Source organism: Poecilia reticulata, chromosome 1 (assembly GCF_904066995.2).
Source record: "Poecilia reticulata chromosome 1, P_reticulata-male-v2, whole genome shotgun sequence".
In the NCBI taxonomy this organism is placed as follows: Eukaryota; Metazoa; Chordata; class Actinopteri; order Cyprinodontiformes; family Poeciliidae; genus Poecilia; species Poecilia reticulata.
The window spans coordinates 11,252,515-11,274,412 of NC_088830.1; the positions used below are offsets into that span (position 1 = coordinate 11,252,515).

General features: G+C 37.7%; 1 protein-coding gene across 1 annotated transcript in view; it reads right to left on the reverse strand.

The window, feature by feature from the left end:
• LOC103476998 (uncharacterized) overlaps positions 1–21,898 on the reverse strand; it is a 51,047-nt gene continuing 29,149 nt past the window's right edge. The window contains 41 exon segments of the mRNA XM_081612444.1: positions 1–428; positions 1,111–1,249; positions 1,488–1,571; positions 1,673–1,765; positions 2,141–2,239; positions 2,418–2,520; positions 2,783–2,872; positions 2,959–3,049; positions 3,808–3,856; positions 3,987–4,068; positions 5,366–5,428; positions 6,090–6,245; positions 6,362–6,439; positions 7,403–7,488; positions 7,596–7,746; positions 8,481–8,576; positions 8,667–8,826; positions 8,919–8,994; positions 9,161–9,367; positions 10,135–10,224; positions 11,066–11,123; positions 11,688–11,900; positions 12,081–12,220; positions 12,608–12,696; positions 12,780–12,894; positions 12,989–13,186; positions 13,547–13,615; positions 14,222–14,348; positions 14,578–14,733; positions 14,808–14,999; positions 15,091–15,185; positions 15,271–15,370; positions 16,368–16,514; positions 16,656–16,771; positions 17,846–17,966; positions 19,090–19,192; positions 19,260–19,353; positions 19,440–19,522; positions 19,626–19,723; positions 20,706–20,779; positions 21,065–21,098. Coding sequence (XP_081468570.1) covers positions 281–428; positions 1,111–1,249; positions 1,488–1,571; positions 1,673–1,765; positions 2,141–2,239; positions 2,418–2,520; positions 2,783–2,872; positions 2,959–3,049; positions 3,808–3,856; positions 3,987–4,068; positions 5,366–5,428; positions 6,090–6,245; positions 6,362–6,439; positions 7,403–7,488; positions 7,596–7,746; positions 8,481–8,576; positions 8,667–8,826; positions 8,919–8,994; positions 9,161–9,367; positions 10,135–10,224; positions 11,066–11,123; positions 11,688–11,900; positions 12,081–12,220; positions 12,608–12,696; positions 12,780–12,894; positions 12,989–13,186; positions 13,547–13,615; positions 14,222–14,348; positions 14,578–14,733; positions 14,808–14,999; positions 15,091–15,185; positions 15,271–15,370; positions 16,368–16,514; positions 16,656–16,771; positions 17,846–17,966; positions 19,090–19,192; positions 19,260–19,353; positions 19,440–19,522; positions 19,626–19,723; positions 20,706–20,779; positions 21,065–21,098 — 4,563 coding nt within the window. The 3' untranslated portion in view covers positions 1–280.

A 21,898-nucleotide genomic window follows, 5' to 3' on the forward strand; every position in this document is an offset into this window, starting at 1 on the left:
TTGGGGTTTAATTGTATTCCTTTATTCACGTTATTATCCATTTGCATGTGTACTTAAAACAAGAGACAGTTCCTGCAAATGCATTTGCATGTTCTTTGTAACTATTTTAGGAAGGAATACTTTAGAGATTAAACATCAACTTATAGGAGCCCTTTGTTAATAACAGTTGATATAAAGTATGAAAACCTCACTTCACAAGTTAGAACTGTTTTTGGAGAAAAACAAACAATTAAGAAGAAGGATTTCAGAATAACTAGCAATATGGCTAACTTTTCATTTTCTATTTCTTCATTATACATCCAAAGTCTCCCATCTGATCCTCCATCATCTCCAAATCCATACAAACAGGGCGATGTATGTCAGTCTGGCACTCCTCTGGGGTCGGCCAGTACTCGACCCAAGTAGTCTCACCAATGATGTACCGGAATCTGAACACAGAAAATCGAACGGCGCGTTTAGTTTCCACAAAGCAGGATTTTGGATGGTTATGCTTTATTCAAGGACCAAATGGATCAGAGTATCAAAAAAACATGTTACATGACTTCAATTTTTTATGAAATGTTTTAAACAAAACATATCCCAAATTTAAAAAGTATGTTGGCTGCTTATTATCACAGCAAGTTGGGTTAAATTAAAAATCATCTCACGATTCAAGGAGCTACACATTTGATTAAAATAACATTTTAAATCTTATCACCATGAAAACCGCTATGATCCTCAAAACAATTAATTAGTGAAAGTCTCCTGTCGATTTTCACCTAAAATATAAAGGCTTTTGGCTCTGCCACACACAACTTTGTCTAAATAGTGTAGACCAAGTCTTGGGTAGTTGACAAGTAGTCTTGTTTTGTTTTAGAAAATTATGCATTTTCTAAAAATGTTTACTTGTAAAGCAAAAATTATGCAGATTTAACAGAGAAACTAAAGAATAAATATTGAAATGAAACTCATTTATCATTTAGTTAACTTGCTGAAAAATCTGAAATAATGTTTAATCCTATTTCCCTAAAATTTAAATAAGCCTCCTCCTTGCCAGTTCTGCTGCTACACCAACATGACCCTGGATCTTGAACCCATATAAACAACCCTTACGACATACAACACACTTACGAGGTGCCGACGATGTGAATATCAGATGATGTACCCATGATCAGGTAGGTTTTGCCCGGTCTCAGATCTAGCGCCTCTCTGCAGTGCTGGTAAGTAAGGAACGTGCGGGATTTGCCCTGTGGACTCTCATCAGTAGTTCCTGTGCAAGAAAAGGTTTGTTGGAGAAGAGAATGCAGGACACAAGAAGAGTACAACATGCATAAGGGACATGTTTATTGCCCTTAAAGGTTCATAGTTACTAACAGTAAAGGCAGATTTTCTTTGAATTCAAGCACAATCTCTTATGAACCTGAAGTAGATTAAAGGAGTAGTTCAAGAAATTTATTTTTTACATGCTATAGATTTACAAACCATCAAAATAAACAGATAGCACCCACCTTGCTTAAAGGTTTGAAGAATGCGCACAGTGTAGGAGTCGGTGGTGTAATTGTCAAAAAAATCCACCACAACCACTTTGTAAACTGAAATAAAGAAAATGTATAAACTGTGATGCTCTCTCACTCAATAAAGCCTTTAGCAAAAATATTTCTCTATAATTTCACACTATAATAAACACTCTTACCAAAATCTATTTTGCTTGATTCTGTGGATTCACAAGCTTTTGCCAGACGGTTATCATTGCTGATTTCCTCTTTTCTCTGTTTACTGCAGTTTTCTAAAAAGTAAACAGGAAAGTAAGATACGTCTGTGAGGAGTGTGAGAGAGCAAATGTGTAATATATATTTGTAAAAACGTCTATCCGTCATTAACATGTGTGCATGCTGGATTTGAACATGTTTGAACAGGCCTCCAATATTGGGTGAAGAAAATGAACAATATTTTCAATACAAAACAATGTACTGAACTACAAAAAAAAAATAAAAATACAACAAAAAATGTTATGACACTCCTTTAAACCCCATTTGTATCATTTTCAACAAAGTTTTAAAAAGGATAAGAAAGAAAAATTATGAAAAGAGTGTTTCCAAATGTGTTTTAGCATTCCTGCGTGAGTTGTGTTGCATGGTTTATAATCAGCTCAGATAATTACCTTCAGCACATAGACATGCCTCGCTCTGACAAAGCCTCAATAACTCGCCACTTTTCCTCTGAGGACGGTAGAACTTCACACACCGTTTCTCTGAAGCAACTAACAGAGAAACGCATAATAATCCATGAAGGTATCAATGTTTTAAGCATTTATACATTTACAACACAGATCTTGAATGAACTCCATGCTCTCTGTGCTTTTAACGCGGAAATAAATATCTTGTGACAGTAATTTGTTCAGCCTGAGTCGCCCGTATTGTTGTCGTTTAGAAACCCACTGTCATAGTACTCGTAGACGGACACAGCAGCTGGCTGCAAGAACCCCACCGTCATGCTCTGTTCTATCCTGAAAGCGATTTCTTCAGGCCGGGTGTTAGAAACCTGTGAGAAGAGGTGGTCATTAATATCATGACAAGTGTGTGTTGAACCACATATCACTTTTTAATGCTTCTACACTTCAAATGATAAAGCTACAACTGCTCCAGATTGCTTGAATCCGTATGCTAACACAACCGCCAATGATGTGGAACGTTCAAAAGAATCACGTGGTTATTTTAGCGTTTGCTTGGTTTGACAAATCCTAAAAACTGGAATGCAAATGTAAAACATTTTGAATTCAAAACAGCCAGGCACACATTCTTACCTTATTCAGATAAATGATCAGGGATCCCTTTTCGGACAGCTCTTTGTTTGCCTCATATTTATCAATGATGTGATCACGCCCTGCAGACAACTACACAACCACCAGATTTAGAAAAGCTTATTAGATCTGATTCAGGACAATTTATTTTAGCTCCCATGTTTGTGAGCGACTCTTACTGCATCCAGGTCATTTTTGTTAAATTTATAACCTGTTGGTAAACCAATATCCAAGATTGACATGGATGCACTGTGCTCCGTGTTTTTGTACCTGCACACACACAGAAACAAATGTACAAAAACATTTATGAGCGTCACAGAATCTCATGAATGTCAGCAATGCCTCAAACAGCAACACAAGCTTTTAAAAATATTTGCATCCCACCTGAAAATAGGAAAATGCTTAGTTTTATATCTGATCAATAGGTCACAATATGACTTAGCCTACTTACCACCTCAGTGATACAACATAAATCTATAATAGTAAGTGGCTAATTCTTTAGCCTGCAGTGTTGTATGTTGTAGCTATATAACACTACTTTGCCTTTTTTTGTACTCTTTCGGCTAAATGATGCAAGCAGTCATTTTTCTCTGAAGTATAGCTTGTATTTAGTGCTTTGCTCGTGTACTTATTGCCTTATTTGTATTCAAATTTGATGTAGATTTGAGAACCTTTGTCTTATTGGGCAAATGCTGTGTGGATGCATCTTGATACAGACCAAGGGTCTTTATGGTGCTTCTTAGGCTATTCAGTACAACATGAGTTGCTGATATTACAATTGCAGTCTTGCTGCATTGTGTGAACTTTAATAGCCAGATTGGAAGTTAAGGTCAGGATGCTTTCTTCTATTGCTCCTTAGATGGGTTATTGTTGTTATATGTAGTGTGTTGCACAAAATGTTTAGGTTTACTCATAAAAATGCCAAGTGAACTGACATTGAAATATGTTCCTATATAATATGTTTTTAATTAAAATTTTATAAGGACATTTAACTGAGCTTGCATAACAATAAAGCAATCGGTACTCACAAAACTTCTATCTTGAGCTTGTACACTTTTTTATTTTCTTCAGAGCTCACTGCAAAAAAACAAATTTGATTACAGTTACATTGACAAAAAAGCAGGCAGAGAAGACCAATACAACCAAACCCCAAATAATCAACCATTAAACAAAGATAAACAGACAATAGAGGGAGGAATGACAGTACCTTCAATAAGCTCCAATGTCAGGTCAAACATCTCACAGTCACTCTCCTTTTTTGTTGGTATTGCATAATAAAGTGATGCCATCTGAAGCACAGAAAAAAAAGAACTGTTGCAGCCTCAGAAAGTTTTTGATTACACAGCACAATGAATTTCAACCTGAATTTCTCTGTAGCAAACAAGCTCAGCATCTAATACTGACACAACATCTTCAAGAGAAAAGGGATAATAGCAACTGAGTAGGGCTGGGTCACATCATATTATTCACGATAATACCGATTTTTGTTTTAAAAAAAGACTTTTTTTCGTGAATTTTATCGCGATGTGTTGATTTTACGGCGTAAATATGTCATGCCATCACCTATGCAGCGACATTCAAGTTGTAAAGCTGAAGGCAAACATGGCCGAACTACAAAGAAGAGGCCGGTGAGAAGGTTTTATAGTCTGGGCTGGACTGAATTTCACAAAAGTAGTTGCTATCTGCGATAAGGTAAGGACATAGAGAGGCTTTAGAAGTGCTTTTTTTCTGCTGCAGCTCCTGTACCGTCATTACCTGGATCAGTGGCGCAAAAAGTGGGTATGCAGGGTATGCAACGCATAGGGGCGCAGCACCAGAGGGGGCGCCAAAACCCCGTCTGGAGGGGGCGGCGCGCCGATGATGTTTTCCCGTACACTTCTGCGCGCCATAACAAGGTAAATGTAGCGAGTTTTAACCTTCACGTATCGTCGCCTCGGGAGGGGGGGGGGTGGCGCCAATCTATGTTTTTGCATCCACCTGAATAATGTGTAGTTGCGCCACTGACCTGGATACACGGAGCTCAGCTCTCAGCCACAGTGAAAAAAGCTTTCTGAAACACCAGCGTCTTCCCAAAAAAAAAAAAAAAAAAAAAAAATCGAGGCTTAGCGCAAAATTCAAAGCCACCGAGATATATGAAACATAAGAAATAATTCCTGACCATTTTGTCAGCACCAAGTTGACTGAAGACGCAAGGACAGACGACTACTCAGAAACATGGAGAAGAAGCTAGCTAGCTGCAGCTAGTCACGGCTACTAACACGCTTTAAAGAAATAAGTAGAACGAGCCGAATTTGCTTATTGCTCCGTGCCCCGAATCAGACATATTAAAAGGAAGATTTAATTTTAATAAGCTGCAGTAAAATTGAGTATAACACATCTTAAAGCTTTTAAAATTACTAAAAGTAATTACTTGTTGTCTATCCTATCTATTATATAGTTTATAGTTCCCTGCTTGCTCCAAAAAGGTCAAACTTTGTTAAAACTTTGTGAGGGAAAAGTTATGAAAATAAAAGCATTTACAGTCTCATTAACGTACATAAATACACACAAAAAAATAAATTTTCACAAACAATTAGTTATACTTACATTAAACATTGCTTCCCCTGTCCCTGTTGCAGTCACTGTGACATTCTTATTAATGCCGTCAAACTGTTGGGGAAACAGGAAATTGCTTACAGAAACCCTCCCCCAAAATATATTTATAATTGCATAGTAAAATGAGCTCCTAACCGAACAAATTTGCTTGGTAAATTCAAAACATAAAGGACTCATTTGAAGTAACACTGGTCTCATTGAGAGGTTATCTGATCCACTGTTGCCTTTCTACCAACTCAGTCTGCTCACTGTATATTCCTAAACCTAAGGGATTGTTCTGCACAGTTTAGAAACTGTTGACAATGGCATGATTGTTGGTGCCAGCCCATTTGGAACCTGAAACAACAATGTTAGTCCTTGAATGGCTTTTCTTTTCTTCTGACACGATGGTTTCAACTTCAACAACTAATCAAGTCTAGATGTCAAAATCCACTGAGTTTCTTACATTTGTTTGAGCCTGTGCATCCAATAAACAGGTCAATGAGTGTATTTTAAAGGTTCCTCAAAAGAATCGATACAAAACCCTGCAAAGGTTATATTTCACTATGGTATGCTGAGTTTGTTTTTCAGTCTGATGATGTTTTTTTTAGGTTACATTATAGATTTTGTACTAAATAGACCTTAGTTTGTCACTTTTTTGGGCAAATATTCCATTCTGTAGTTGATCAGAAAAGCAGTAGTTTTCACTCTTGGCAGTTTTTATCCATCTTCTCACCTTAGATGTTCTAGTGGTGTAGTGATTTTGATTGTTCAAGTTTATCTTGTTCATCAGTGACCTGCCTTTTACCGATACGTCCACATTTAGATCAAAAGGAGGCTCGTTCACATTGGAGGCATACTCTGCTACAGCCTGATACACCATTATAGTAGCCTGGAGAAAAATATATAATTCAGCATCAAATATCTGACTAAACAGAAGAGAAGTATGAAACAATTTATTTTTTCATTACAAACAAAGTGCTTGACCTATCGAGAGTTTTGAATTACCTGAGTTGCTCCGTAGCCTCCAGAGTACCTCTGCTGTTGGCTGAGCCATCGTACAATAGGTTTAGCTTCTTCAAATGCCTTTAAGAAAAGGAGGCAAAAAAAAACCCTGTGTTTTATTTTAATGTTTCACTGAATGTGTTACATGATCTTAATGCCTTTTGGAATTATGGCAATTCATTTTATCTACTAACTACATAGAATAATCTCACATTTTTAGGATTTTAAGCACAGGAATGGGAATATGGATGCAGAGAGGCCAAATACTCTCTATTCCAAGCGAGCAGAGAACACTGTTTTTGCTTTTTCATCTGGCAAAAATTGTAGGACAGTAGAAAGTTTGAGAAAGGTATTTCACTGTGATAACACCTGTAGAAGTAGACATGACTTAGGGATACAATTTAAATCTGATCTGAAAAGTTAGACATTCACATTTGTATTCAAAAGTCTATTAGTCTCCATGCAGGAGTAAAGTATTGTAAAAATCTACTTTTAAGTAAAATGTTAGAAAAGTGAGTGTACTTCAGCGTTTTTGGTATCTCAGGTATATTGATTTTCTCATGGCAGTTGTCTTGTTTTGTCAACTGTAACTTGACAAAAGTTTTTTTCTTTTGTCAGTTCTTTAAGCACATTGAAAACCAATTATTCTCAACTTTGACAAGAAATGCAAACAATGTTATAGCAAAACTTTGTGCCATGAGATGTGTCTTTACCCTTTCACTTAAAAGTCGACTTGAAATCATACTCCTACAGTGCTACTATTTTACCCAGGTCCGGATTGGCTAATCCTTTTGAAATAGTTGCAATTATATGGCATAAAAGCACAAAACTTGTAAATTTTAATAAAATGCTGTGTTCTTGCACTGCTTTTATTCACTATATCGAAATGTCCAGAATCAAGTGTCATTATGTAGTAATATTATAAAACAGAAATTCCTGCAATTTCATGATTAAAACTGACATAGGACCACAAAAATAAAAATCACATATATATTAATATTTAGTTTTTAGGAGTTTTAGTCTGCCATTTGTCACAACACCCACCTGGTCCTTCACAAGTGCAAGAAGAGCATAAGCTGTGGCCTCCAGCGTAGCATCTTTCCCCTTTTGAACAGGCCAGTGGGTTCGATCTGTGGAAAACATTCTCAAATTATTACTACAGTTTGTGTGTGATTAGCCTCTTAGTTATTTCTGTATTCTTTTTACATGTTTGAAATGAAATGTTATGCTAGTAAACCTGGGGCAGCATGCTTGAAGAGAACACCTCGGTCCAGTTTTTTAAAGTTCACCAGGGCGTATGATGTCAGCGCAACAGCGTAAGGATTGGTGAGCCACTGCAATCGTTGTTCCAAGTAGGCTTGTGCTTTTCTCATGCTGGTTGGAAGGCTCTTTTGTGCAAAAACATTATTCACAATCAGTCATGTCAAGGTCAGAAAAAATGCTGAGGACATAAATAGGTCCTTCAGAAGTTGTGTTAGGCTCTTTCTCACTGCGTTCTTCTTTTTTCTTGTGGGAAATGATCCAGACTCACCTCATAATTTTATTTTATTTTTTTAATTACAGCCAGCAGCAGCACAGTGTGGTATCGTCTAAATTTGCACCAGTCAAACACAATATGATTTAAAAAAAAAACAAAACAAAAAAAAAACAACTGGGGTAAAGTTAGTCTTTATGTATTTATGCTGTTGATTCCAGTACAGAACAGACCCAATCATGTCATCAATCCAGCAAGGTGAAAAAATGGCAACCTCCATGGGTGAAAAATATAATAGACATTTTTGATGTAATTATGAGTTTTGGTGTGTCACAAACAGCAATTGTGTTACATGGAAAATGACAACATATTTAGGCCAACATGTTCATCTAATAGTGTATCCTGTTAAAAGTCACTGAATATGAGTTACATGTCTCAGCATTGGTGAGATATGCAACTCTACTTTTTAAATTAAGTCACTGACAATTTAGAACTGCATCAATCACACTGACATTGAGACTAAGAGCAAGAAAGAGTTCATTATTTAGCTAAAAAGGAGATAAACCATTTTAATTTATGGTGAAGTAAATGGTGTCTGAACAAACAGTATGAAAGGTCTGGAAATGCTGTGCGGAGGTTGCTACTCACAGGAACGTAGTCAGAACACATTACACTCGACTCCTTCATGGCAATCAGGCAGAAAGCTGTCATGGAGGCATCTGAATCTACACCGCCCACATCCCCCTTTTCAAATACAGACAGGACACAGAGTTGGTGGCATCTTTTCTGTTTTGACTCCATATTTATAAGGCGGTGTTGATGTATTGTACTCACAATCATCCTCTTATCTGATACCTCTCCAACTTCCATAAACATGCCATCTGGTCTTTGTGTCTGAAGAATCAGAAACTTGATAGCACCACAGACCATACTTTTATCAATGTGCACATGGGCTGTTGCCATGGCAAACACCTTGGCAACATATGCAGTCAACCTTTCCAAGAGAGAGGTGAGAAGAGGACAATAAAAAAATATTTTCTTGTAGAAATTTCTATGAAATGTGGAATTTATAAGTGAGCATCTTACCAGGTGGTGCTTGGTCTGTGTGGATAAATAGCAAAAGATCCATCATTTTTACGAAATTCGAATTGTGCTTGATAACCTGCAAAAAGTTAACAAAAACTTTTAATTACCTTTGAAGAATCAAAAAATATAGTTTTAGGAAATTTACTGTGTTAATGAATTTTTTTTTTTTTTTTACGTTTAGTATGTTGCAGGTAACATTATACAAATGGTATTTGTACCTAAAAAGCGTCTATGAAGCTTACCTGTTTTAATGTATTGTATAGCTTCGTTGCGCTTTTCAAAGCCCACATCTTCCCATTGGTTGGTTTTGTCCAAATATAAAGCTGCAATTACAGGCAGGGTCACGCCAGCCATGTTCTGCTCTCCACATCCTGAGGGCGCTCTAATTAGATTACCCATGGACTCCCCACTAATGACATTATCCAACAGTGTATTCATCTGCCCGATGCCTGTGTTTTCAAATAAGAAGGTTAGTGATCAGGATTGTCATTGGAAAACAACATAAACATCTGTAGAACAAATATACCACCATTGCCTGTATTTTTTGTGACTGCCAACATCTGAATTGGACTGCAAAGTTAATTTGGCTACATCTAACACAAAGTGATGAAGATTATGGAGCAGATTTAACAACGTCCTAAATAGCTAGCTCTAACAAGCTTTGTCATACTGACCAAATTGCTTTACCCTACAGACACGTTCACCCAAACTCTTACAAATATTTAAACACTGAAACACAGATGAGGTTGCGTGCTGGAATCAAACCTTCAACCTCCCAATTGTAAGACAACTACTCTGCACTAGATGGCAGCGAGCCTAAATCACCTACTTGTGGGATCAATGACTTTGAAAACACAAAATACATTGTCAATAAAAAATCTAGTAGGGATGTAAGTGCTAAAATAGTACAAGAACTTTAAACTCTTGTCCTGTTGATGGAAATAACTTGACTTCTTTGCATTGAATTCTCATTGTGTAACTTTTCCTGATGTAAATGTCACAGTGGAAGGGGGTTTGTGCAGTTGTTTCATAATCCTGCCCAATATGGGGGTTTGCTGTGTGGAATTTGTTCTGCCCTTAGCACCAGAGGGAGGTGCTGAAGTATTAACAACTTTAACTACTATAATTTTTTTCGGTGAAGCATATTTACTGCAGCAACATAATGCGGATGCAACGGGATCCAATGTCAGCAGCTTAGTGCACTAATTCCTCTCACCTGTCAGAGAGATCAGAGTGGTCTTCGGTGTATTTGGAACCAGATGGGCCATGGGAATGTCACTGTTAATAATTTCCTCTTGCCTTCCACCTGTGATGGGAAACAGCAAGAGATCAGGTACCATATGCACAAATATTCCTAAGACTAAAAATACCTCCAATGACAGCATTTTAGGAAACTTCTTCAAATTTTTCTTATTCTTTTAGTGAGCCCAACAGTGTGTTAAGAAGGGAAGATAGCATTAAAAAAGACAGAAAGGAGAGACATTCTCCATGAAGCATATAGAGCTATGCCAACAGCAGGCACTGCTCCTTTTTCCTGTTTGGTTTCTGTGCCCTTTACTTCACCAGCCGGTCAACGTGATAATGGCAGGGAAGCAATTTACCATAACAGAAAAATTGTTTTTCCGCCATTAACAGTGACCATGCTAACAAGCCTGAACATGCCTGGCAGGCTCTCTAGTGACGCACTGGACGCAGCGGAGCAGAGAGCAAGCGGGAGGGTATGAGCAGCGAATACCCGAGCATGACCGACAGTGCTAAGTCTAAGTGCTAAGCTGACAGTGGTTGTTTCTGATTGAGTGCTGTATTTCTGCACTAAGCACTGGGCACCAGTGACGGTTTTAACAAATATTTAACAGCCATATTTTTTAAAATAAAGATTACATGCTGAAGCTTTAATATCGAGTTTTATCAACTGATTATGGTTCCAGTTATTTTGATTTGTGTTTCAACCAATCACAGTCACTTGAAGTCAGCGTCACACCTAGCATCGGGTCACCCACACTTTTTTACTCTTAAGCTAAAACTCCCTGGCAGGATTTGTTTGTGCTAAAGTAGGAGCTCTATGAGAGGACTCTGAGAATCTTTGTGCACAAGGGTCCACGTTTCCAAATCGAAAGCTAAAAATTAGACTGGTTCCGTAAACTTACCTTTTCTAGCAGGATCTAGAATTCGTTTTGTGTGCTCTTGCATCAGCACACCTTGAGGCTAGAAAAAGAAACAAATCACGATTAAAAAATCCTGTGTTGACTGGATTCCAAGTCCATATTTGGGTACTTGCAGTTACCATTACACATAACTAAAACAAAGTTTTCCGCTGTACCTAATTTTGCTTATCATATAACATCTCAATAAAATTTCAGTTTTTTGATTTGGCATAAATTTCCCCATTGTGTTATAAGATAAAGAAATCAAACAAAAATTAAATATTTGTACTCTTTGAGGGATAAAGTTGAGTTAGGTAAATTGGATAAGGGGGAGTGATCTTACTAAATGTTTTAAACGTTCTCCAGTATTTTGTTTCCCCAATTCCTGGTTTAAACAGTGAAAACTGCCAAAAACATATTGACTTTAAAGTTTTAACTAAAGAAGGATACTGCACTTATCAAAGTACTGTTGCACTTAACAAATATGGAAATTGGGAGGTCTATCTGGAAGATGCTAACAATAGGATGCTAACATCCTATCTGGAAGATGCTAACATCCTAAATGGTATATCTTCCAGATGTTTCAGCACAGTAAAAGTGTAGAGCAGGCATTCGTCTCTCTTACCACAACAAGCAACATCTTTCTGACTCCATCTGAGTGGAAAGAGCCTTTAACAGCTGCTTTGACCTCAATAGGAAAAGATCCATGTTTCATGGGAATAATGATAAATGGTACAGCTCTTGTAGTTTGGCGTCCGACCTGGACCTCACTTCGAAACCACTTTTTTTTGTAAGCTGCACTGCAGATGCTGGCCTCCTCTTTAAACTCAATGCGTACCTGTAGAGCAGATTGAGATTGGGAGTTTAACAAGGAAAAACTCAATCTCAATCTGTCATTTTAAGAGCAAAGAGCAAACAAAGATAGAGAAAGAAAGAGGCGTACATATGATTCAATATTCAAAGTGTGTGACACATATACAGTCTGGATTAGACTGTATTCCAGACACCTCAAACTCACAGTTATGGGATTGTCATCGTAGTTGTGGAGAATTGCCCTAATTTCCAGTTGCTCTCCTTGAACAGCTGAGTAGGGCAGCCTTAGGTCAATAAAGAACGGCTTCCAGATAATGATCTTCAGTGGTTTGGCCACACAGAGACCTTCAATGAAGCAGAAAATAAAACACACAAAATGAGATAGAAATCAAAAGCCTAGAAGGATATCAAAAAGTTATTTTCTACTGAAGTCTTAAAAGAAATTTACTTCTTGTAAACTGTGGTCTGGTCTTTTTATTGTTCTTGTCAGACAAGCATAAACTACAGAACTATTTTGCATACATGCAAAAGACAAGCCATTTTTATATTCTCATCAGTCTAGATGATCATTTCAGAAACCATAATGCTAAAGCTTAAAAAATACAAATTTTTTAAGTAGTGCAATATGACTACAAACATTTAAATATTAGTGAGACATCTTACACACTTCCCTTAAGTCATTGTAAAGTGAAACAGCAACAGATGTAACCCGATTAGACCGCTGATGCTCACCATGAGTTTTTGACATGCTGACGGCAGTCAGCTGCCACGTTGTGATTGTGTCCGGCAAAGCTTCAGTCTTCTGAGCTGTCGCGGTGTTACTGATGGAACAACCAAAAATCATGTTGGTGAGAAAACATTTAGCATTTAGTAGCCACATGTTTTCTTCTGCTGCTCTTCTTACCAGTTGGGGTCGTTTGCAGGGCATCTTAGTGAAATATCCTTCCAAAACCAACTTTCTGGGAAATTGGAGCGCGACACGATGTCGTTATTGGATACCTTGTAATCATCTGTCTCACCTCGGGAAAAGATTAGAAAAAACCGATGTTTTCTTGCTTGTTTAAGAAAAGACTTTGAGTAGAAATGAGAGCAAATTGTGTGCTTGTCTCTTACTGCGAGCTAGGTGTAGGATTTCCACCTTCCTCTCATCTCTCTGTTTTTTCATCTCATTGCAGCAATGCAGGAAGGCCTGCTTGCATTCTGGACCATCCATGATGTACTCAGTGCGCCTCTCACAGGTGTATGAGATGGGGATTTCCTTCATCCCATCCAAACAGCAGTCCTTTTGTAAATGGTCTTCAAAACCACTTACTGACAAAGACATGAAATGATGACGCACATGTCAAAGCTTTTTATACATTACTGCTCTGTCTTTATCGCAAAAATTAACCAATAATCTGCTAAGTCTCCAGTTTTGCATAACTTCCGTCTGATTCAGTTCATCAATAATTGCCATTAAAATTCTTTTTTGAAACTAACTCATGTAACTCGATCTCAAGCTGAGGAAGGCTAAGCACAGAGTTAGAGATGTCAAGAGAAATGTGTGTGGGGGAAAGAAATGACATTTGCAGAGACAATGGCACAATTCACATTACAACATAACATTACTGGCTTGTTATCCACAAATTAACACTAGTATTAGAAAAATACGGTGAAAAAATTAATTCTTACTTAAGCTGGTTCTGACTTCAGTGATAGTGGTTTCTCTTTTCCTCCTGGTGGCAGTGGGGCATTTTAACTCTAGAAACAGGAATTTTCAGAAACACAATCTTAATATCAAATTCCACAATGTATAAATAACACATCAATGAAAGTTTCATGTAAAAATAAGAAGTAGGTGATTCAAATTGCAGAAATTATTATTATTTTCTGAACCTAACATACTGAGTGTAGATCCAATTGTTTTATGTCTGATGATTAAATTCAGGTTAGCCCAATCATAACCTAACTTTTACTGTTTATCATCTTCCTTGAAAGAGGACACACCAACAAGCACTGTGATCTTCTTACTGTCCATCACTTTACAACTTTCTGGCTTTTAACAAACCATTTTCTTTCTTTTTTAACTAATTTCTTCTTTGTTCAACCCAATCGGTTTTGCTGTTGTTTCTTTATATTTACTTCTTTTTGGTGTTTCACCAGTAATACAAAATTCATAAACATAATATGACATAATATTAAATATTTTTTAAGTTGGGTTAGATTAACATTTGTTGGTGTTTTATTCTCCTGTTACTCGGAGTAAAAACACTGCTTAGCTGCTGCTTGCATAATACAACCAGTAGAGGGCAATAGTTGTGATCGTTTGGTGGTTAACACTAAAACAAATTTAGGGGAAAGTGTGACCTGTTCTGGACGGCGATCCATCATGGCTGCTCTGAAACAGGAGTCCTGCATCGTAGAACACATTTCTGCCGTCCTTCCCTCCACCTGCTGTGCAGCCTGTGTCATATTGCTCCACCACGTCCCATATCTAGTCAAAGAGGTGGATTGAAAATAAAATGTCACCACACAAGGCAGAACACTAGAGCTTCACACTTGTGTTTGAAACAAGACATCATATTTATCTTACGGAGAGCTAGTTTGTCAATTTTTCTTTTCATATCGAATAGGCATCAGAATGTTTTGACTTTGGCTTTGGGTTATTGTATTTTTTTTTGTTCTGTGTCTATTAAATTCTTATAAACACCAAAAAAATTTGCCTTTTTCTGTGTGAGGCGGTTCTTGTTGTTCAGTATGTAGACGGCGTCGTCGACAGCCACCATGCCCACTGTGGCCCCTGGGTCTCCTGTTACTACCACATTGATATTCTTCCGAGGTTCATAGCTTGCAGCAGGCGTTTTCATTTCCACTGTCAGCTAACGGGCAGGCAAACACAACATTTACATTTTCTTTACCGTTTCTCCAACATCATGCTTTCAGCGTCTCTCACCTTTCCCATGCAGGTGTCGGTCACGTCCACCCAAACAGAATCTGACACCAGTTCATTTGAACTTGTGTGGTAGAAGGCTACAATGCGGAACGATGGCAGCATTTCCTTTGTAATGTCAACCATCACCGACATCTGGTTTAGATTATTGTTCTTTTCTCTGAAATGTTTCACCAGCTGACCTCTGCTTAATATCTAGGGAAACAAACTTGTTCATTAATCCCTCACTGTTCAGACAAAACAACAAAGAATCGTGTGCATATGCAAACTGCAGGCCGACTCTCACCAGGTAGGTGATGTGTTTTTCCTGACTTTCTGGTTGGGTGAAGTAGAGGTCGAGTTTCATCGACTCCCCTAGCGCCACTTCTGCTGTGTGAACACCTGAAATGTTGTTTCATACATTAATATGCAAAATTTGCCCATGGCTGGTATTATTTAAATTGTTCTTATTGAGGACAACACTTACTTAGGTGAAGCAAACTGTTGCTTGAGGATTTATATGGAAGAGCAACCATTGTGGCCGTTGCTTGTCTATTTGGTGCATTTGGAGGATAATTAGTCTTTGCCTGTGGAAAAGCAATCGAATTAAGGTAAAGAACATAAGGATTAGCTGAGGTAGGTACAGACTCGTTAAAAGTTTCACAAAACCTTTAAAAATAAGATTAATATTTTTGAAAAGGGGCTGCACAGTGGTGCAGTTGGTAGAGCTGATGCCTTGCAGCAAGAAGGTTCTGGGTTCGATTCCTGGCCCCGGTCTTTCTGCATGGAGTTTGCATGTTCTCCCTGTGCATGCGTGGGCTTTCTCTGGGTACTCCGGTTTCCTCCCACAGTCCAAAAACATGACTGTCAGATTGATTGGCCTCTCCAAATTGTCCCTAGGTGTGTGTGTGCATGGTTGTGTGTCCTGTGTGTCTCCGTGTTGCCCTGCGACAGACTGGCGACCTGTCCAGGGTGACCCCGCCTCTCGCCCAGTACACTAGCTGGAGATAGGCACCAGCACCTCTCCCGACCCCACTGAGGGACAAGGGTGTAAGAAGATGGATGGATGGATTTTTGAAAAGTTTATTTCAGCAACTCGGATAACTTATCAAAATACACAATGTAGATACAGACAGACGGATGAGTACCTTTCAGCTAATTATGGTGAGTTTTGCTTATTTAAAGAAATCAAAACATAAATATAAGCTGAAGGAAAATGATGGTTACCTGCCTATTTTCAAACCATACCATTAATCAGAATCATGGCTCTACAACTATTTTTTCCCTAGTGCATTTTATTACCAATATGCATAGCATTGAACATTCTCATGTTTTTAAATGAGATATTTGCCCTTTAAATAGGATTTTAAAAACAATCTTAAACACGAAATATTTTTCAAGACGTATAAAGTAATGTAGTTCCAATTTTTCACCTTTACCAAAACAAACATTTTAATATGCAAATGTTAAAGCTGTAGAAGTGGTAAGTTGTAATGTAGCAATAATAATAATAATAAAGCCAGATTCTATACATGAAAAGATTCAAACAAACAAGGTCGATAGAAAGCATTTCTGGAAACATACTGTGATTCGCAGGCTTTGAATCTCTCCCCCGAAGTTAATAGGAAGTCTTGCCATCCCATTGCTTTTAGTGGTGGACAAAACTCCACCGGGATTGACGGAGACAGGGATGCCCTCTGCTGGAGAACCGTCTGGATTCAAAACTTCTACCTGCCATTGGCAACAGGAGAACTTAAACTTTATGTAATTAATATATGTATAATAATTCTCACTTATATTAACAATGACATAATTTAATAATTACAATGTTTTCTTAGTTTTGCATATAGCACATGGATAGTTGTACGTTACCGTTACGTCGAACGACAACCCTGGTTTGAAATATTTGGGTGTTCTTTTGAAGTGGATGGTGTAAGGGGATTGGACAATCTTGATCCCTTTTAATTCTGCCTCCACCATTTCGCTACCTGTCAGGAACGCATAAGCAAGGTTTATTTAGGCAGGTCTAGCACCTTTTTACACTTCGGCTGCATTACATGCTATTTTAGGGACATTTCTCTATATTTAAAGTTTTACAAATAAAGCCCAATTCATCTACTACCTACCCAGTCCATTCAGTTATTAAGAAAGTTGTATTTTTGAGAAACACACTTAGTTTGGAAGAATTAATTAATTTAAGCAATGTTGTCAATCTCACACCTGAATATCTGAGGAAGAAAAAGAGACGTTTTGTCGTAAATTAGTGGGCATTAGTTAGTTCCCAGAATCAATATGTCACTTAATGACAAACAAAATGGATGGAGCACTGTCCTGAACTAAAATCCCACAGGCGCAGAGTTTTTCCTGTACAATTATTTCAAGCAAATGTCGTATGAGAATTGATTTTGAATGGACATTCAACCTGAAAACATTACAATTAAATTTTTTCCCATGACCACCTCTGATAGCGTTCCATCTACTTTCATGCCTAAAACCTGAAAACACATTTTTTTAATTTTCTTTCGGCTTTCCAACACAATTTTTTAAATAATCATTAGATAAAATTAGACACATCTGGGCTGTTGTCTGTGTGATGTTTCAACACATAACACTATTTTGCTCTATTTTGTAGAATGTGCACAAAAACATCATGAATAGAATAATGCTGCACAAAAACAGCTGCTGAAAAATGTCTTAGATTAGAGAAGTACATCAGAGCAATGAAAACGATTTTAATACAGAAATGGGGGTTTAATGAAAAGCACCTTCTTCAAGGTTATCTTTGAAAGTCACTTGACGGACTAGCCTCCGTTCATAGCATATTGTAATGTATTAAATATAACTTTTTCACCAATCCTCTCTGTCTCTTTGCAATGGCAGCCTGAGAACTGAAACCTTTTTTTTTTCCTCTCGCTGCTGCACAGGCAGAGAAAACATTTAAATCAAACCAATTTAACATTACGTGAATAAAGCGCACAAGGACATTTTGTATTTTTTCCTTCAGGTCAGTGTTGTGTCTACATCTAGCTCGTGGTCTCAAAGTTAAATGGAGCGTCTCTCACCGCTCTCAGTCAGCACACTGACAGACACGTATATGGACCTTCCGACCAGATCCAGGATGTTTTGGCGGATTTCTGTGATGTGTTCCTTCTGTAGAGTTACCATTCCATTACCATTTTGGATCTGTAAAAATATCATGCAAGGATTAGGCAAAAACCAAAACATTTGAATTTGCATGAAACCAGCAATGTAACCCTGATTGAAACCCCTGTGACATAAACACACTTATATAAGTTGTGGTTGGGTTTAAAACATATGTTTCTGTCACTAAAGTAGTCGCTGGTCAAAGTTAATTTTGAAAGATGATTCAATCTTAATATTTTTTTTATGTGGCATTGGAGGGTTTTTCCTCTCTTGGACAAAGAAGCCCCGCACAAAAACTGATAGCAGGATGCTTCATTATCTGCATGATGCAGCACTCATTGAATTATTCACATTTTCTTTTCTACAGTTAATTTCCCGATACTCCAAACAAACTCATGGGAAGTTAATAAGACACTGCATCTTTATTTGTCTTGTTTGACAAAACCCAGCATTAAAAGTTTCCACACTGATCTGCATGCAGAACCAGTGACAGCCACCCACTGCCACTCAGCAACAAATCCTGCACTGGTGCCCACCGAATCCACCAAACCACCACCTAACCAAACAGTCATTAGGAGTCCGTCATGCTGGACTTTTTGAGTATTGTCCTCGCTTGCGCAGCCCATTTGAAGTAAAGCCACGATATCAGACACGTTTCCTTGAAGGTAAACATGGTGGACAAAAGAAAAAGTAACTTTAAGCTCTACTCCCTTTTAAAGTCACCATTCATCTTTCCTAATTCAAACAGAACGACAGAGTGATTTCAGCTGCACCCTTCATGAAAACGTTTCAACGAGCCAATCACAGGAGCATTGAAATAGAAGTTTATGATAAAGATATTTATTCATTAACTTTACAATGGCCTCCATTTTATTTTCATATTCTTTACAACTTAAAAGTCTTTTAAAAATGATTTTAGCCTTTGGCTGCCATTGGCCACAAACGGATGTTAATGTTGATCACAATCTTCATTAAAGTGGGGAGAAAAATGGACGAAGCAGCTTAACTTTTAAACAATTTTGGCTAAACATAAATGCATCTTTGAACGGGGTAAATCTTTGAGGGGAGTGGGGGTAAAAATTTTATGAAAAAATAAAAAAAATAAAGCTCACTAGCAAACTTTCAGACGAGAAATGCGGATCAGCTGCATGAAGGTACTTACCGCGACTCTTTGAAGGGAACTTGGAAAGCTCTTTTTTTCATCGCCGTTTATGAACCCAAACACCGCATAAGCGGTTCCATCCACCTCTCTGCCAAACGTGTACCTAAAACCAGACAAGAATGGTGAACATGTCTCTAAGAAAAACAGGACAAAGGTCTGCATCAACCTACGTAGCTTTGATGGTGATACTGAGGGCATTGCTGTCAACATAGAAGAAGGGAGTCTTAGGCGGAAGCAACAATTTAACTTCAAAGCTGGGAAGCACTGCGAAACAGGACAGCATTTTTGGGGTATTAAATAATTTAAAATAGACTGTCTTTATTAAATTGAAGAATTTAAAAGGGATTTACCATATTCTTTAACTTCAAACTCTGTAGTGAAACTCTCTGCTGCATTGCTGTGAAAGTTGGCCACCATCTTCCAATTTCCAAAGCTGCACACAAGTACAACAAAAAGTAGGAGGTAGCCCTCTGACGGGGATAAATAATACAATCATAAATGTTTCAAAGATTTAACGATGTTGAAAGATCCTTCACCTGACAATATTACCCAGACGGTACTCATCCGTGTAGATTCCTGAAGCCAGATTCCTGAGTGAGATGATCTTAGTCTCTATAACAATTCCAGCAGGGGTCTAAACATAAACACAAAAAGCAAATTTCTTCAAGAAAAAAAAAAGTAATTTACAGTATTTTATTTTATGGTCTGAAGGTCTGGTCTATGTCTGCAGGGCTGACTCTCATTGGTTTAGATATAACTTCTTCATAGTTCGGCCGGCTGGCTGCCGACTGACTGACGCTTCTAGGTATTTTACAGTAGGAGCAGAAAGTTAACGATGAGAAGCTCAGTCAGAAGTGTGTTGTCTTGAACGGCAGCTCATCTACAGCGCTGCTTTGAGTTGGTGACAACAACAGACACGTACGGCACTGCAGTTAATGCTACTGAAATGTAATTGGAATATTTTCACAACTATGTGAAAACCACAAAGGAACCTTTATCCAGTAATTCATGAAACTTTTTGTTCATGTTGTTCACTTTTTAGACCAAAGAAAAGTGGCTGTTGAAAATGAATCCACGTTATATGAACTCTTTACAGATTTTGTTTAAAATTCGGTGGCTTATGAAGCTGGACGCAGGTACTCAGGCCTGCTAACCGGGGGTGAGTTTCCCATTCTGCTGCATCTCAAAAATTGAAACGCAAAACTAATCAGAGAAAATCCACCCACATTTTATGCATTATTTTCTGACATGGTCGCCTTTCCTAATGCCACCATGAGCAACTGCAGCAATATGGGTCGTAACCTCTTGTTGACTGATGTGAAGGCCAGAACAAATTGATTAAAAAAAAAGAAATTTACCAGCTTTGGAAAATATTACAAGAGACGCGGGGCTAAATGAGCTGATGGAAAAATATTAACACAAAACAAACATACAAAGGGTGGACATACAAATAAACACAATAATAAATTGGAACAATGGCAGAAAAATACATTTTATCTATAAAGCATTTTTCAAAATGCTGTCCAGTAATATAGTTTACAAAAAACAGCGACAACAATCGATCAGAGAAGCAGTAGACATTAAAAACAATTCAGGTAAAATATCTTGCACCATACCAGAATTTCAAAATTGACTGAAGTATCCGTTTGGGACTGCATGTCGGGCCACATTGCAAAAATCCTGTAGCGAACTGTCACAGGCACAGAAAGACAGATTATGCATTTTGCACTGCTTTCTAAGTAGCATGCTGCATGTGGAAACCTCAGAAGAAAATAGTTCTTTTTACGTTATTTTTCACATATTTTCTATATTTATATGATGCTTCGTTTATATTTGATGTGTTTTTTTATTATCTCCATTTGTTTGACCACTCTTTCTTATGAACGTTGCCTGTAGATTCAATGGTCTTGAACGTTAAGATTAAAATTCTTCAAACAACATTTGTGACGGCAGATTGTTCTGGCTTTGGACTCACCTGAGCTGCTGGGTGTGTAGATGGGTTTGTCAGTCTGAATGAAAATGAAGCCAGATTGGAAGGAAACTAACGCAACCTTCTCGAGCAATTGATCAGGGAACTGTGCTTGAAGAGTAACATAGTGCTTTCCATTACGGTCGTTGGCAAACGTCTCAGGAGGAATCTACGAATAACAAGCAGTTGATTAAAATATGTGGCTAATGAGCTAATATTAGAGCCAGCTGAAGCAGAGACATCTAAGAGCTGCAGCAGACGAGTCTTTGACCGTGACTTCTTTAGATTTTAACGACAACATTGGTGTTGCATTACTGCCGTCCCTGAGGGCTGGAGCCTGAGACCACAGATGTAGACAAAAAACGTAAACAAGAGGATGCATTGCTGAGCTGCTGGATTTGAATTAGTCTCTGCATCTAGATTTTACAAGCTTTGGCCCAAAAATGTCCAATATTTAAACTGTAATTCTACATCTTGTCACTAAAATATGTTACCTATTGCACAGAAACGATAATGAGTTACGCTATAGTGTGTTCTACAATATCCCTTTTTCAGTTATATTACTAAAAAAAAAAGAAAAAAGTCCAATAATTTACCTGTAAATAAATAAATTCAAACACAGAAACATCCATCACCATGAGAACATATGCATGGCCTACATTCTTATACATTACAACCACAAACATCAAGTATTTTATTTAGATTTTCACGTTGCCATCAACAGCAAGTTGACCAACTAACTTCAGTTTCTTCATTTAGCAAGGAAAACATTCAAAGGCAGGTGATAAGTGCTGCCTCCATCATCATAAAAGGTTTGGATAATTCCAAGAAACATGCATT